Source organism: Nannospalax galili, unplaced genomic scaffold (assembly GCF_000622305.1).
Source record: "Nannospalax galili isolate Female #2095 unplaced genomic scaffold, S.galili_v1.0 scaffold39, whole genome shotgun sequence".
Lineage (NCBI taxonomy): Eukaryota > Metazoa > Chordata > Mammalia > Rodentia > Spalacidae > Nannospalax > Nannospalax galili.
The window spans coordinates 5,166,196-5,183,339 of NW_008346683.1; the positions used below are offsets into that span (position 1 = coordinate 5,166,196).

Genomic DNA, 17,144 nt, shown 5'->3' on the forward strand with positions numbered 1-17,144 from the left:
GTATTTATCTCTGTTTATCTATGCCTATATATAGGCATGTGTGTATATATGTGTATATTATATATAAAATATTACAGTACAGGAAATTTGAGAGGGTAAGGGGGTACAGATATGAGAAGGGATCTATATATGATTACAATATATTTTATGAAAAAAAAAACCCTAAACAGTGCCCCAAAGAAAAAGGTTTCAGAGCCTTGCCATCCCCTTTTGGTGTGGTACCAAGGAGTCTTGGCCTACTCTCTGCCTCAGTTTCTTCAGCTGTAACAGGAGACTAATCAGGTGCTCCTGCAGCTCTGATGAGGCTAACCGTAGTCCTGACCATAGGTCAGTATTTAAAGAGTTCTCCACAATGATTTCCAAAGTGGCTGTACCAGTTGGCAATCCCACCAGCAGTGAATGAGGGTTCTTCTTTCCCTGTATCTTTACCAGCATTTGGTGTCATTTGTTCTCTAGATCTTAGCCATTCTGACTGGGGCTTAAAATAGTTTTGATTTGAATTTCCCTAATTACTAAGGATGTTGAGTACTTCTTAAGGTGTTTCTTAGTCATTCCTCCTGAAGACTGGCAACAGCAGATGTAGCTTGGCCTCCTGGATTCTGTGCTCCTTCAGGCAGAAGCACACCCTGCTCTTTCTGTCCTCAGTACAGTGTACTGTACTGAATGACTAGTAAGATGTCTGTGTGCCAGTAACCACACACCACCTACCTCCTTCCAAAGGACCCTGAGTATTCAATGATGTGATGGGCCCCATACTGCAGGGAAATCACACCTTTAATGGAGATGGTAGGTTAAGTAGCCAAAGAACATGAGCTAGTCAAGATCACCCCTTGACAGCCACAGTGTACAGCATGACCATATGTACAACTCAGTACAGCATCATGAGGGGCCATTGATCTTGAGAATATGGTAAGACCAAGGAATGACCAATGGGACAGTAAAGATGTGGGTACCCCAACTTCCCTGCCTTCACAATACCCATGGAGGTCCTGAAGCCAGGATCAAAGGCCTGCACACCTGTAGAGCAGCCCGAGTTCTGCTGAGACTGTGCAGTTGTTCAGAATTCCACATCTTCATTGCAAAGAAAATGAAGCAAGGCCAAGTCCTCAAGCCAGTGACTAGTCTGGCCTCCTGGAATATGTGCATCAGCTGGGGGTAACTAGAAGTTTGAAAAGCCCCAGCCACATTTACCTTGGTCAAACCCAGCTCCTCTGCCTCGTTTTCACACGGGAGCTTGATTTCTGTCAATGTGCAGCATTTGCTAATATTCTGTGGAACTTTTCCAGGGTGACATGCTGGGAACATGACCTGGGACCATGACTCAACATCTCCTAGACTCTTTATTATAAATAACCCTTTATACAATATCTGTCTGGCTTCAGGACACACCAGTTAAGAATAAATTAAAAATGGGGAAGGAATGGGCTGAAGAGATGGCTCAGCAGTTAAAAGTACTGGCTATTCTTGCAGAGGATCTGGGTTTGATTTCCAGCACCCACATGTAAGTTCACATCCAGCCATAACTCCAGTCCCACAGCATCAGATGCCCTCTTCTGGCTCCATGGGTATTGTACACCATAGGTATACATAAAATACAAATAAATTTTTTAAATGGGTAAGGAGAACTGTCAGACTGAAAAAGAAAATGGATAAGTAACATCCTGGTAAGAATGCAAGGGACAGGAAGTGACAAGTATCTATGGAGTTATATTTGGGTGTTAAATATCTCATGGTATGATTTTGGGAATTCAAAAGAGTTGCAATTTATTTGATAAGAAAAGACAATCTTAACAGGTAGGACTACTTACATCTTATTTCACCAAGATTAAAATCACGAAGTTTGGGTATGTAAGATGCAACTGTACGGAAAATGTGCCCTTCTGAGTGACAGATGAGAAGCCAGCATTTCATCAGCTACCTTCTGAGTGGCACAGCCTCCTCTCTATCCACTCCAGCATAGGATATCCCAGCAAATCCAAGCAATTCTTTGCGTATCTACGTATGTGTACATATGTGCAGCAATATGAGCACTAGAGGTTGACAGCATGATTTCCTTTATCACTTTCCACCTTATTTTTTGAGAAAGGGTTTCACACTGAAACTGGAGCTCACTGATTGGCTAGACTGGCTGGTGAATGAGCTCCAGGGATCCACCTCTCTGCTCCATACCACCCTGCCCCCTCCCCCCAGTGCTGGGGTTACAGATATGTTCTGTTGAGCCAGGCTTTTACATGGGTGCCGGGGACCATGTCCAGTTTTCATGTGGGTTCTGGAGATCTGAACTTATGTCCTCATGTTTGTGTGGCAGGCACTTTACCAACTGAGCCGTTGCCGAAGCTGCAGTTCAACAATTCTTTACCTCTTCCATGTCTGACGAGAACCCAGAGTTCTGTTAGAAGATATCATGGGAATTTTTAAGGAGGGAGGTCTTTCTAATGAGATATAAGAACTTATATAAGTCAGATGTGGTGGCTCACTCCTGTAATCCCAGGACATGGGAGGCTGAGGCAGGAGGGCTGCTGTAACTTCAAGGCTACAGAGTGAGATGAACTAAAAACAAAAACAAAAAACCCAAAATAAAACCGTATCAACAAAAGTTCGAATTCTCTTTGGCTCCCGTCCAGCTGGGCCGCAGACCGCCCTGCAGCATCTCCCATGGCTCGAGGCTGCTCCAGGCTGGATACTCAGTCTCTAGAACATGAGAAGCTTCTCTGTCAGCTTTGCTTCCTGGGGCAAAATGACCACGGAAAGTATTCGCAGTCCTGCTTTCCGATGAGCCGCTGGCAGACTGCTGTCTAGAAACCACCATCCATCCTTACTCGTTGTACTTGGAAAGTTTCAACCTGGGGATAATATTCATAGACTGCAGTTCCTGGAAGAGCAGCTTGCAGGCATAGGGGATGCGGAGGGAAGACACATGGCACGACGACTTGCAGTAGTGGCACCTGAAACCCAAGTCAGCATGTGTCAGAAGGGCAGAAACAAAGGCCTTCACACAGGAGTCAGGCTGTGCTGCATGAAGTTCCTACTCCACATTCAGTCACACTGTCAGATGGTACTCAGAAAGCTGAAGGAGCACCCGAGGAAGCAAAGGAAAAAATGAAACAACTGCTCCCTACAGTTTTAAAACTGCAGCTTGAATCAGTTAGCTACCATGTTTCTAGACCTTCCTCTTTAGAATAGAAAACATTTGCTTATATACTGTTTTGAAAGAATCCCAGAAATCTGAACCATTAGAAATTTAGTCAGATTTCTCATTGTTGGAAGTTCTGAACTGACTCAATCAACTCCCATCTATTCCAGAGCATTACTATATTATTATATGCAATATGCTCAATACAGAGAATGGTTTCTGCCACAGACCTTAGGTGCTCCTCCAGTGCCCTCAGGCCTGCCTACCTGGTAGTACTGCATTTATAGCACGCTGTCCCCTGCAAACCACTGAGAAGTGTTGGGTATACACATATCCCACTGGACCCTACAACACCCTATGATCAAACCAACATGCCTGCCCACCCCTCTACAGCAGATGTTTTTCCCTCTTCCTTCCAGAAGGGCCACAAACTGGCCATACTCCTAGTCCATGACAACAGAAGGTACCCTGAGGAGAAAGTAAATTACTCTTCCAGGTTTCACAGCAAAGTAAGACCTCATAAGACTGCTCACAACGATGACATTAACAATATCACAAAGCAGGAGATTCCTCGAATGCCTGCTAGGCAGATGGTTCTGATTCTAGGACATTTCTACAGAAGAGCTATTCAATGTAGCAGTGCGCTACATTGTAACACCGAAACGTGAGGCGTCCAAGACACACTATGGAGTGAAAAAAACAGATCAACAACATGGTACCCTAGGGACCCTCAGATGGATTTCTAAGCCTCCTAAATCACATCTAAAGTTTCAAAAGACTTTAAAAAAACGTAAAGTGTTTCCAGGATGACCTAGTGGGTAATGGTGTTTACTGCCAAGCCTTGATGACCTCAGTTTGATCCCAAAGTTCAACATGGTGGAAGGAAAGAACCAATTCCAGCAAGTTGTCCTCTGACCTCCAAAAGTGCCTTGTGGCATGTGTGCATTCATAAATACACACACAACTATAAATAGTTGTAAAAAAATTATGAGGAGCTGGAGAGATGGCTTGGAGGTTAAGAGCACTGACTGCTCTTGCAGAGGACCTGAGTCTGATTCCTAGCACCCACATGGTAGCTAACAAGTGTTCGAACTCCAGTTCCAGGGGCTCTGACACTCTCCTGATCTCCATGGGTATTATACAATATGGGTGCACTTACACCAGGCAATACACTCATACACATAGAATAAAAATAAATTAAAAAAATTTTTAATTATAAGGAAAAAAGTATGTATTTGGCTGGATGTGGTGGTAATCCCAGAATTTGAGGGGCAGGGGAAAGAGGATCATGAGTTCAAGGCCAGCCTAGGCTGTATGAGATCCTGTTTTGTTTTTTGTTTTGTTCTGTTTTTTTTTTTTTTTTTTAAAAAAAAACAAGTACTTGCATCTTCTACTATTATCAGAATCTTAAAATGGTTTATGACTTAAAGAGTAAGTGCAAATCACAGCTTACAGGCAATGCATGATGAGCCAAGGGCAGAATCACTCGAATGCTAACAGCAGTTGTCTGGATGGCACGAATCACTGGGCCTCTCCCTTGTAACCTTGAGCAGGGACCATTTCTACATACAGCGAAATTTAGTTGTTTTTTGTTGCGTGTGTTTTATTATTTACTTATCTGAGACTGGGACTTGCTATGTAGCCCACCTGTCCTTGAACTTACCATATAGATCAGGCTGGCCTCAAACTTGCAGTGATCATCCTGTCTGTATACTGAGTGCTCAGCACACAGGCATGTATCATGCACCTGCCCTACTTTCTTTTTTCCTTTTTTAATTTTAGAAGAAAAACTGAACACTGAGGCTGAGACTTTATAGATGATGGTGGTAACTACAGAGGCAGAATTTCTTAACTGAGGCGTCAGGAAGAAGGGAGCCCTCATGGGGGCAGGGGTGACAGGAACTAATGATACAACTTTAGCAACGTGAGATTTCTTAATAATTTCCCAAAATCTTTTTATAAAAAGATAAGCTCTCATTATATAGCAGCCCTGGCTGACCTGGAACAGCAAGCACACTCCACCACAACTAACCCAAAGACCTTGTTAATGCATTAGAATTAAGACTTTCTAATGTGCCTGGTGGATCTAATTTATTCAGGAATCATACTCATACTTTGCTTTTTAAAAAATATTTATTATTTTAATTTTATGTTTAAGTGCCCCCATGTCACGCAATACCTGAGGAGGTCAGAAGAGGGTGTCAGATCCCCTGGAACTGGAATTGGGGATGGTTGTTAGCCACCATGTGGGTGCTGGGAACTGAACCTAGTTCCTCTGCAAGAGCAGCCAGTGCTCTTAACCACTGAGCTATCTCTCCAGCACCTCATTGTTTGTTTTTATTAAGTTGGGGGAAATAGACTGAACTAGGGTAACTTCTCGCTAGTTTTCCTATCTAGTATATTACAATGACTCCAATCTAAGCTAATCTAGTTAAAATTTCCACATGTGCCGATTCATAATCTGGATAACCCACTAATCTCTATCATTAAATACTTCATCAATTAAAATGTTCCAATGTAGTATGTATGTAAATTAATTTACTCTGTGACTGAACAATCTGCAAAGGTAGAAACCTGGCTCCCCAAACAATGAAATAAACCAATTTCTAGGACACAGGCAGCAAGAGAAGGCCGTGGCATCACATAGGAAGTGGCTGCCCAGGCAGTATCCTCTATGAGCTAATTATTTTAATAGGGGCTCTCTTTGGTGACTTCTGCCCTGCATGTCTGCTGTGGAACAACAGTCTTGCTGTAACCTCTCATAGCAATGCCTTACTAATGTGCAAATCACCCACAAAGGCCCTCTGAGGTACTGAACTGCTCTAATTACTCAGCCTCCGTTGTGTGGCTCATTAAAGGGCGAGTTCCTCCAACTAGCTGGTGCTTGCTCCCTCCCACCCGGCTGGGAACACAAGATCAGGTAATGATGGGAAAATGACAGCATCATTATGCTGTTCAGCCAGACAGCAACACACAGGAGGCAGTTAGACTACACAATGGGTTAGGATTTTTTTCTGTTGGCACAGGGATATAAATAGACTGCTCAAATCAGACATATAGTGTACTAAGGTCTGTTTAGTTACAGTAAAGACCCTCAAAACATAACCTGATCAAGTCCTTTCAATGGATTTCACATATACCACACACTGAACACTTAAGCATCAAGACCTGGGATTGCCATCACATGATCTAGACACAGACAGGAATGAGGCAGGAAAGAAGGCAGAGATTCAACAGATGTATGGGTGTGGACAGGTCTTCCTGTTTCTGTCAGGTGTCCCTGAGTATCCAGCATTGGAGAAGGCGGGTTTTCCAAGGGCCCAAGTGAACTAGGTTTACTGTTTCCTTGTTCTTTTGAGGGGAGAGCTACAAGGCAGAAGAAAAAACTGAAACTCTTCTTGGCATTTCATGGCTCCTGTTTTTAATGAAATAACTTTTCCATTCCATGCTTTCTAAACAATTCCTTAGAAGTCTTTGTGCCAGATTGGAAGGTTTAAGCCCAAAGGAAGTAGGTTCCAGGCATCACCCTATGCAGCTCACACGATGAAGCGCAGGCTTAATATGCATTTCAAAAGACGAATGGACATCTTGGACTGAAACAAACCCCCATCTCACCGATGTAAAAAAGGGCTAGGCTTATTCTCAGGAGAATGTGCTCATCTTTGCAATCTGATGGAAAGAATGAACTGAGAGTGGCCACCTCTTTCATCACTGTCTAATTGAATGATCTCTTCACAAACAGGACTCACTTCTTCACACCACAAGCATAAAATAATCCTCTAAAAGGTTCGTGATCGAACTAACAAGGTATGCACTGTTCTAAGAAGGCCCGTTGTTCTTTGTAAACATTTATTTCTTTTATACAAGTATGTAACTGTGGGTGCCTGTGTATGTATGTGGACACACTCATGCCACAAACATGTGTGGAAGTCAGAGGACAACTTGGGGGATTCTGTTCTCTCCTTCCACTATGTGGTCCTGGGGACTGAAATCAGGTTACCAGGCTAGCAAGCACTTTTACCTGCTGAGACATCTCCCCGACCCAACCAACTTGTTCTGATTCTTGATTTGCTTTACTCAATCAAAAAAGTGGCAGCTTATGAAGGCAGGAGGTTGAGACAGTTTGAAAAAAGGCTGGGGATGAAGGTCACAACACAGAGACTCTGGGGAAAAGGAGGGCCAGCATTCTCAAACTCAGCAATGAATAAGCACTGGGCCTCACACTATCCTCTCAGGAGGGCTCCTACCCAAGGAAGAGGGACTACGGGCAGAGCTGTAAGGGCTGCTGAGGGTGTTGTGGCCGTTCTCCACCTCTTACTTTAGACCCTGTGAGACCTTGCTTCTGACAGAAGAATGAGTAGAAGCTGGGAACTACAGGCTCTGCCAGCTACAGTGGGATTTGAGAGTTCCCAATCATGACTAACCCTAAGTGAATCTTTTATTTCTTGATGGTAGAATGAAGTCATCACAAATAAGAAGGTGCTGCAACCATACAACACAGACAAAACCCAGCAAGCAACATCCATTAAGACTGCCTTTATGTGGCAGACTTTACATGGAAATTATAAACCTTTTAAATTGCATAATGAACTTATTGGCAATTCCACAAATACATGGGATCATTTAGCAATTATGTTTTTAATGAAGCACCCACCAGGTCCTAGGCTGGAGAAGTGGGGGTCCATGACACAGAGTGCAGTGGGCATGAACTTAGAAGGTTAGTCTTCTGCACTACTCTATTTCTAGACCAGAGCTGCATTTGATGCTTCGCTGAATCAGTAACTGACGCAGACATGGTTTTAGCCGTCACAAAGTATGCAGACCAAGCGTAAGCAGCTGGCTGTGGGCAAGTACAGTGCACAGCAGGTCTCGGTCCTAGCTCTGATAGCAGGTACTGTAAGAATATGGGGCAATATATTTGGCTGTGGGAGTCTGAAATTACCAATAAGGGGTCTTGATACAATTTCCTCTAGTTTCTACAAACATTGTAATTCTGGGGCTGGAGAAATGGCTCAGCAGTTAAGAGCACTGGCTACTCTTGCAGAGGACCTGGGTTCAATTATCAGCACCCACATGGTGGCCAAAAACCATCCTTAACTCCAGTTCCAGGGGCTCTGACACCTTCTCCACAGGCATTGCACAACACAGGTGCACTTACACACATGCAGCCAATACACTCATACACATAAAATAAATAAAAATGGTTGTAATTTTAACATCTAACATTGCATCTGCTAGGACTGAGATGATATTAAAATGACAATAAAATCTGTCCTTGGGGGCTTAAACTCTAGTAATGTAGACAACAGAATATTCACGAGACTGAAAGAAGGTGTACATGCAAATATCCAATCACAGGAATGCACGGGTAGGAGATGGCACACTAATGATCACAAGCCAAGAACACAGAGTATGCAGGGCAGACCTTGGGCTCTGATTTAAGAGGCAAGGGATGCTGGGTGTGATGGCATATGCCTTTAATCCCAGCACTCGGGAGGCAGAAGCAGAGGCAAGAGGCAGAAGGATCTTTGTGTGTTCAAGGCCAGCCAGGGCTACATAGTGAGGCCCTGTTCCAAAAAACGAAACAAAAAAAGAGACAAGGGATGTGGCATGACAGACATAAGGTACCCACTTACCAGCCAGAATATCCCAGGAGTCCACACTGCCCACAGACATCAACCTCAAAGGCATCGCTTGAGATCATTAGTCTCTCCAACAAAAGCATACTTGCTCCATAGCCGATTAAACAATCACGTTCCATTTCTCCAAGACGCAAGCCACCGTCACGAGATCGCCCTTCAGTGGGCTGCCTTTGAAATAAAAGATCAAACATTAGATATATTAAACAGAGGAGCTTCACATGCCAACCAAGACATGGCTCTGGAGCAGGCTCACCTGGTGCCAAACCACTTATCAGATAGAAACGTTGAGCGGCTCCAAAAGCTTCAAAAGATACTAGTGGTTACTATTAAAAAACATACAGCAGCTGGGCGTGGTGGCGCACGCCTTTAATCTCAGCACTTGGGAGACAGAGGCAGGTGGATCTCTGTGACATCGAGGCCAGCCTGGTCTATATAGTGAATTCCAGGTCGGCTAGGGGTACAGGGAGACCTTGTTTCAAAAAAACAAAAACAAAACAAAACCCCCAAAACCTTCAAAACCTCAAAACAAAAGCATAATTATATAGTATTATATGGTAACAACATATTAATACATACAACTGCCCAATGCTAGTGTTTGCATTACTCTATCATGTTCACTGCTGTTAAACTAGTATAGTCTTCAAATCAAAGAACAATGTCTTTGAGTATTTTTTAGAGATGTCTCAGTATTTTATTTTTTAAGGGCAGGAAAAAAAAAAAAAGACTTGAGACTATGGAAGAAGCCTGAGTCTCCAGGTGCCCCTCCAAGGGCTCCATTGCCTATCATTTCTTCAGTGGACGCCTCATGATGCCTATGTGGTGCACACAGGGTGTGCTCACCCACATTGCTGAAATGTTAATACTGCTTTTGCTGTTATGGATGGATGTTACAGTGGGAAAATCGAATGATAGACTGGAAAGAAAAATCTACCTATGAAAAACTGAAGGATCACTGTATAAGTGAACAATCCTTACACATTGTTATCTGCTGACAGACCCACTATGGGCAGGAGTTCCCTCCACATGGGGCTTCTAAACATGTTGAAGGTAGTTATCTGCATGTGGGAAACTCTAATACTTATATTTTAACCACCTGTGATACCTCATTATAGACAATTGTTCCTAGACAGTCTAAATCCTTGTTGTGGGGCCATCCTGGGCCTCTTACAATTTTAGCAACATTCTGGCCTCTACCTATTATGTGCCATTAGCTCTTTCCCCCAGGTTTTTACTACCAAAAATTTCTCTAAAGGTCATCAAACATTCCCTGGGGCAAAAATCACTCTGATTAAGAACCAATGCCTTAGATTATGCTCTCTAACTGGAATAAGCACTAAGAAGGTGACAGTACAGTCATCTCTCCATATGTGCCCCCATGGATATTAAAATAACAAAACTGGGGGCTGGAGAGATGGCTCAGTGGTTAAGAGCACTGACTGCTCTGGCAGAGGACCCGGGTTTGATTCCCAGCACCCACATAGTGGCTACAAACCATCCTTAACTCCAGTTCCAGGGGAATCTGAAGCCCTCTTTTTGACCTCTGCAGCATTGCACGACACGGGTGCACTTACACACATGCAGGCGATACACTCATACACATAAAATAATAATAAATAAAATATTAAGAATAAATAAATAAATAAATAAATAAAACAAAATCTAGGATTGGAGAGATGGCTCAGCAATTAAGAGTGTATAATGCCCTTGCAGAGGATCCAAGTTCAGCTCCCAGCACTCACACTGGGCAGCTAACAATCACACTTGTAACTCCATTCTAGCGACTCCAACATCCTCTTCTGGCCTCTGTCAGCACCTGCACGCACATACTCAAAACTGCATTATTGACACACATATAGATGTAATTAAAAATAAAATTAAAAAACCCATTAGTGCTCATTATGTAAAGTGGGTTAATAGTTGCATATAACTTATGTACATTCCCCTCTCTAGTCACATGTTCCTTAACAATGAGAGTGAGGCCTGAGAAGTGCAGCACTAGGTGAATTCTCTGTTGAGCAAGTATACAAACCTAGATGGTACAGCACACTATGCACCTAAGCTATATGCAGTGTGTGTGTGAGAGAATTCATACACACTATGTATCTATGTCTATATGTATACTAAACATACTTATACATATTCGAGGTATAGACTAGTGCTCTTCAGGCTATGATGAACAAAATAATACAAGATTAAATTTAGCACAAGAGGATGATGTAATTAAGAAATATGCTAAAAAGGAAATGTGTGGGGCTGCTTCCAGTACAGCACAGCAGACTGTTCGCAGTAAGCTTTGCAGCACACTCTAAAATGATAAAAGGTTTAGTAAGCTCATAATCAGGAATACAGCTGTTTATTACTGGCAAGTACTATGTATTGTATAGAACTGTATGACTGTACTGTTGTATGACTGACGTGGGGTAGGTTAGTTTTCATTAGCATTACCACAAACAGGTGAATAATACCTTATGCTATGGTGTTTTGAGGGCTGTTACTTCACTTGGTGACTGGAACTTTTCACCTCCATTATACTCTCATGGGACCTCTACTGTATGTACTGCCATCACTGACAGAAATGTTATGTAGCTCATGATTTTCCTTTAAATCATTTCTGGGTGACTTGTAGTACTTAATACAGCGTAAAGACTATGTACATAGCTACTATATTGCATTGTTTACTAATGCTAAAAAAAGTCTGTAGCTGGGCGTGGTGGCACAAGCCTGTAGTCCCAGCACTTGGGAGGCAGAGGCAGGCGGATCTCTGTGCATTCAAGGCCAGCCTGGTCTACCCGTCAAGAAAAAAAAAAAAAAAAAAAAAAAAAAAAAAAAAAAAAGAAAAGTCTGTAAATGTTTGGCAGAGATGCAATTTCTAAAAAATGTGTGTGGGCACATGCCATAGTGCACATATGGAGGTTATGCACAACTTTGTGGGAGTTCTCTCCTTCTATCACATGGGTATCAGGGATCGAACTCAGGTCATCAGGCTTGACAGCAGGCAGTCTTACCCACTGAGTTATCTAGTCATCCTGAAATGCAATTTTTCCCCAATATTTTTTATCTGCATGTTTGAACCTGTAGGTACAGAGGGCTATGGCTACAATTCCCCTTCCAGCAAATTTACACTGATGCCATGCTTCCAACAGAGTATGAATGGGCACATATGAGTCTTAACTTCCTGGACCTGAGTCAAATAAGCATGCCTTATACTTGCTATATAGCCCAGTATGTGCAATTGTGTGATCTGAACTGCCAAATGAGGCATGTGTATGCATGTTTTCTGTATACATATGGGTATACATGCATATGTAGGTATATGGGCACACATGTACATACATTCTAAAATATACCTCTTTTTGAATAGGGCCACATTGACAAACTGCACATAGTAATGGCTGCATTAGGAAACCCCTGCCTGGCAAGACCAGCAGTGGGTTTGCTCTTGGGTCTGTGAAATAATTGGGTGCTATTTTCTTCAGCTGATCATATATACATGACTATTTTTATGGATATCCCAAATTTTGATATCTTAAGTAAACAGAAACCTTTTGAGTCTGTTTATTATTTATAGAGAGATAGCAAGATGGCTTGGCCTTGTGGTCAGCTCTTACCTGGTAAGGACGGCTCGTGGTCCACGGGCCCGGGCATGCATTTTATCCAGCACCATGTGTTTCAGCTTCTGATAGTACACAGGCCCAAAATAGATGTATGCTTCTAAGGGCTCACTGAAAGAAAGACCAACATTAGGTCAAGAGGCTGAGTCTGGATGACAAGACACTGACAGCCTTTGTTAGGCCTCACCACCAGCAAGTTCTTGTTTTTGCAGAGGTTTCTGACCAAATGTAGTGATAATCTTCCGTCTCCAGTGAATGAAGAGGCCAGATTGAAAATATAACAGTACCACAGCTATATCAAAAGCTAATGGTTTCACAAAGAAATAACACTATGAACAGGCCATGAGGCTGTATGCAGGATGGCCCCTTCTTCACAGCCACCTGCCTCGTCAGGCAGCAGCTACTTTCTGACTGATCTTCCTTCTGCCACTCTCATCACTAGATAGTCAGATGTAAACCAAGCTAATTCCTTCTAAACGGGAAACCGGAACAGGCCATTCTTCTGCTCTAAAATCCCCAGTGGTTTCTCCTCTACTCAGAATCCATATTGTCAAAATTTGTAACACACCCATAAGGTCAAACATAATATGCATCCTGCTTCAGGGCCTCTGTGACTGTTCTATGTGCTGAGAATGTGCCTCTGTTAGATATCTGCAGGGCTCTGTCACCAGTACATTTCTCAGGCAGATGTTCCCTCATCACTTTTTCTTCCTTTTTGTTTTGAGACAAGGTCTTACTATGCAGCCCAGGCTGGCCTGGGACTTTCTATATAGCTCAAGGTGGCCTCAACTCACAATCATCCTACCTCAGGTTCCTAAGTGCTAGATGTGAACCACCACAACCATCTTGCTGACCATCTTTTCTAAAGGTGTCCTCTGCCTTTAATCTATAGGAGCGATTCCCCCACCTGATCCTGTAGGGCACTCATCACCTTTGGCCATCTCTTTGTCTACTGCCCATTTCTATAAGAAGTCGGTTCTCTGATCGCTTTGTGGCTCTAGCACCTATGGTCCTGCCTGGCATACAACTAACTCTCAATAAATGTTTGTTATGTAACTTATTCCACAAATCTTTAGAAAAACTATAGTAAGACTCTCAACAGCGAATGAATATGTAAGTGCTGTAACAGAAAAGCAAAAATGGCCAAAGAGAATGGATGCCTTCAAAACTTTTAACTGCCTCCAAGTGTACTTCCACAAAGGAAAGGATGCTGATCAATCCATTCAACTAGCCAGATCGGAAGCACTGCATGCACCCCCATTTTGAAAATGAAGAGAGGTTAGCTAAGGGCTAAACTTAGTCCAGGCCTAAGTGGTGTGGCCTGGACTCAAATCCAGTACTCCATCAGCGTGCCACACAGGTCCCTCTAAAACCAAGCTCCCTTTGGCCAAAGCATGTTGTCAAGTGGGAAGAGTAAAGGAAGGTGCAGACAGGGCAGAAAGACAACCTTGGCCTGCTTGCTCCATCCACTAACATATCAGTATTACGAGCAAAAGCTTCTCAGTTACTAAGCCACTATGTGAGCTTCAGCACAGTGGGACATCATGGTAGACAGAAGGCACAGTGGCAAGGGCCTTGAGAGACCCTGCTCTTGTCCCAGTCTATCACAGCCACTGTATGGCCACTGCAGTGAGTTTTCTTCATTGTGTATCAAGGTGGTCAGTCAAGGGTCTTCCCAGTTCTCATAATACAAGACTGTGGTCCTCAGTGACACCATTACTCATGGTAAGCATTTATGGACTCTATCATTCAATACCATCCCATCATCATCAGAGTAAATCCATATGCAATTCCTGCTTCTAGCAATGATCAGGAACAAACAAGAATGTGAGCAAGCAAGGGGAGGCACTTGCAGGTCCTCTGTGAAAGTCTGAACAGCTGCTACAATGCTTCTTCTCCAGTTCCACATACACATAAACAGTAAAGAAATGAAAACTTTATGTGGGAGCCCAGTGCAGACTAGGAAACAGACTGCAGCTATCTACCGCACCCAGCATGTAGCTCACCCTAACCTTGCAGTACAGTTATGTTTAGGAAGCGGCACCAAATGAGTCCTATGGTTTTTCACACTTTCTGGTCACATTATTTCTGTGTATACATGAAGGCGATAGGTTTAGCAATGACAATTTTTTTGAGATGGACCCTTATCTATTTAACTGAACCATATTTGAATGAAGCAGGCCATTAGCCTTTTGCTAAAATGAGATTTTTCTCTAAGAATTATACACCCAAGGAAATCCATATTGTTACAACCTGGACAGATCATTTACAAAAGCATACCACGTTTTAAGCAGATACAGATTTGGGACACTCTCATCACAGCTGGAGCATTCTTTGCAGTACTACAACTAGGCACTGCGTCCCCCTGCTTCAGCAGAGCTTTACTCGTGTTCAAGTGGCTTATGACCGAACAGCACAAGCATGGCCCAGAGTTTTATCTGCTACAAGGTATTATTAATTTAAGCAGCCAATTTGATCCTTTATAACCCTGTGTAATAAAAACTCTTATCTTTTATAATAATTGCAGGGACTTCTGTTTCTCAAAGATGACAGGGAAATCCTTCACTCTGCCTGGGTGACCTAGTTCTTTTCCTCATCCAACTTCACTTGGGGCTGAGACTGCTGCCTCATCCATTCTTGGAATCATAAGGTAAGAGTATTTTCCTCCGTACCACACTCTCCAAATGGTCTAACCTTCACAAGCTTTGTATTGCAGTTACCTCACAGTCTCTAACTTTTCCTTTGTCTTCACTTGGTGAGAACTCTTTCTACCTGGATTTATCTGTCAGCATTTCTTCATCTGACAAGCATTTCTAAAGTGCTTGCTGTGTGCCAGGCCTTGTGGTAGGTTCAATAAATAGAATAGTAAGCACAACGTATCAACTTGGTCTCACGGAGGCTGTGTCCTTGCTGGGGAAACAGACCACAGCATCACTAAGTATTAATATGCAGTATGTTTGACAATGATGAATGCTATGGGGAACAATGAGGCACTAGTGGGTTGTGGTTTTAATCTGGCAGAACTGGGCAGAGGGTGAGGCTCAATGACAAAGTTAGCATGCATGAGGCCCTGGATTCAATCTTCAGCACCACAACCTCCTCCCCAAACCTTGCTCACCTTTGGTAGTTAGGAAATGAGCAGGTGAGACCTGCTGTTCTGTCATGTCTAATAAAATCTAAACTGCCAGCTCTATGGCCAAGGGCCATGCTTATTTACTGTTATTCTTTTCAATGTCTAGCAAATATTGGGTGCTTAACAGAACTTTATTGAACAAGCATAAATATTAGGCCCCAAGCTATGGGACAAAGCACTAATTATTTGGTATCCATCATATAAATGCAAAGGAAATTCAACTGTTATGGAACCACTACATTACACACAATGTGTTCCAAAAAGTAACATGAAAAACCATAACTTGTTAGATGAAATCTTATTCATTTTAAAAATTATAGTCTTACCATCATAAACAGTCTCCCTCAACTCTCAGTTTCTTAAATTTGGATTTTCTTATACCAGCTTTAAAAAGGTAAAGTTTTACTACTTGAGGCTTATGGTACAGTCCTGGAATTTTATAAATTAAAATATTATCTCTTAAGGGTCCTTAACTCCTATCCTGACAAAACCATTCCTTTTCTTTAAAATGGTCAACAGTACACTCACCCTGTGATGCCTGATGTGACATAGTCCTTCCCCAGATAGTTATAGCCATGGCGAACAAGGTCTTCACATACATCCTTCACTTTACTTCCTCCAAACGCAGTGCCATAGTGGAATCTGCCGTCTAACACACCTGCCTTGCCAGCCAGCAGCTCAATTAACTTCCCAACCTGTGGAGAGGATGGAAACAAATTCAGTGGTACAAGAATTTTTCTTGCTTAGTTACCCTCTGGCTTACTCCCCAGAAAGGTAATTTCAGTCACCACCGTTAATAACATGGCTAAATTAGCAATGCTACCATTTACCCGTATCTCGCTGCGTGACAGGCTCTACATGTGCCATTGAACTTCCCCCACTGTTATTCCCTCAGTTTTCAGAAGACAAAACGGAAGTGCAGAGCTTAAACAACTTGACCAAGGCCACAATGCCAGTGTTAGGATTACAAGTTACAAGAAGTGACAACTAAAAGGGAGGCTCAGCACACAGGGCTCTCTTCACTGAGGGCCACTTTCACCACTCAGACTCTGCAACGGCTCATGTGCTCTTCGTGCTCTGTGGAGGAGCGTGAATGACAGGGGCTTGGAGCAGGCAGGGGCCAAAGGGCTCTTTTTAAAAGCTTGCTCCAGGGTCCCAGCACGTCCACTCACTGTAACTAAACTAAACTGCCTGCTTTCTTCCTTCAGGAAGCACCTCTGAAAAGCCTCAAGGTAACTACTGACCGTCATTCTCGATGGGAAGCCATGTGGGTTCATTATGATATCCGGACAGATGCCAGAATCACAGAATGGCATATCTTCCTGGGGTACAATCAAGCCACAAACACCTGGGGGAGAGAAGATTTCATACCACGTAAAGCAAACTGGCAGAAAGGAAGAATGCAGTACTTAGTTGGGATCTCCCTGTTGCTCTCTCTATTTCCACTGTTCTAAAACCTTTCCAACCACCTCGATCAAGAGCAGCAAAAGCAATTTCCAACAGTCCTGCTAGCCAAGCAGCTCAAAAATGACTCTCTTTGCAGAAAAGCTGTGTAGCCTGCAGACTGTCCTGCTGGCACGACATACGACAGGGCTGTCAGGCTGTTTGCCCACCATCCTGTGCCA

The 17,144-nt window shown here is 43.0% G+C and overlaps 1 protein-coding gene across 1 annotated transcript in view; it reads right to left on the minus strand.

The window, feature by feature from the left end:
- Positions 1-1,687: 1,687 nt before the first annotated feature.
- Positions 1,688-17,144, minus strand: part of Polr3b (RNA polymerase III subunit B) — a 114,823-nt gene continuing 99,366 nt past the window's right edge. Inside the window, exons 24-28 of the mRNA XM_008843125.3 lie at positions 16,764-16,867; positions 16,048-16,214; positions 12,384-12,497; positions 8,770-8,943; positions 1,688-2,945 (exon numbers count right to left, since the gene is read on the minus strand). Of these exons, the coding sequence (XP_008841347.1) occupies positions 2,816-2,945; positions 8,770-8,943; positions 12,384-12,497; positions 16,048-16,214; positions 16,764-16,867 (689 nt within the window). The 3' untranslated portion in view covers positions 1,688-2,815. The remainder of the gene's footprint in view (positions 2,946-8,769; positions 8,944-12,383; positions 12,498-16,047; positions 16,215-16,763; positions 16,868-17,144) is intronic.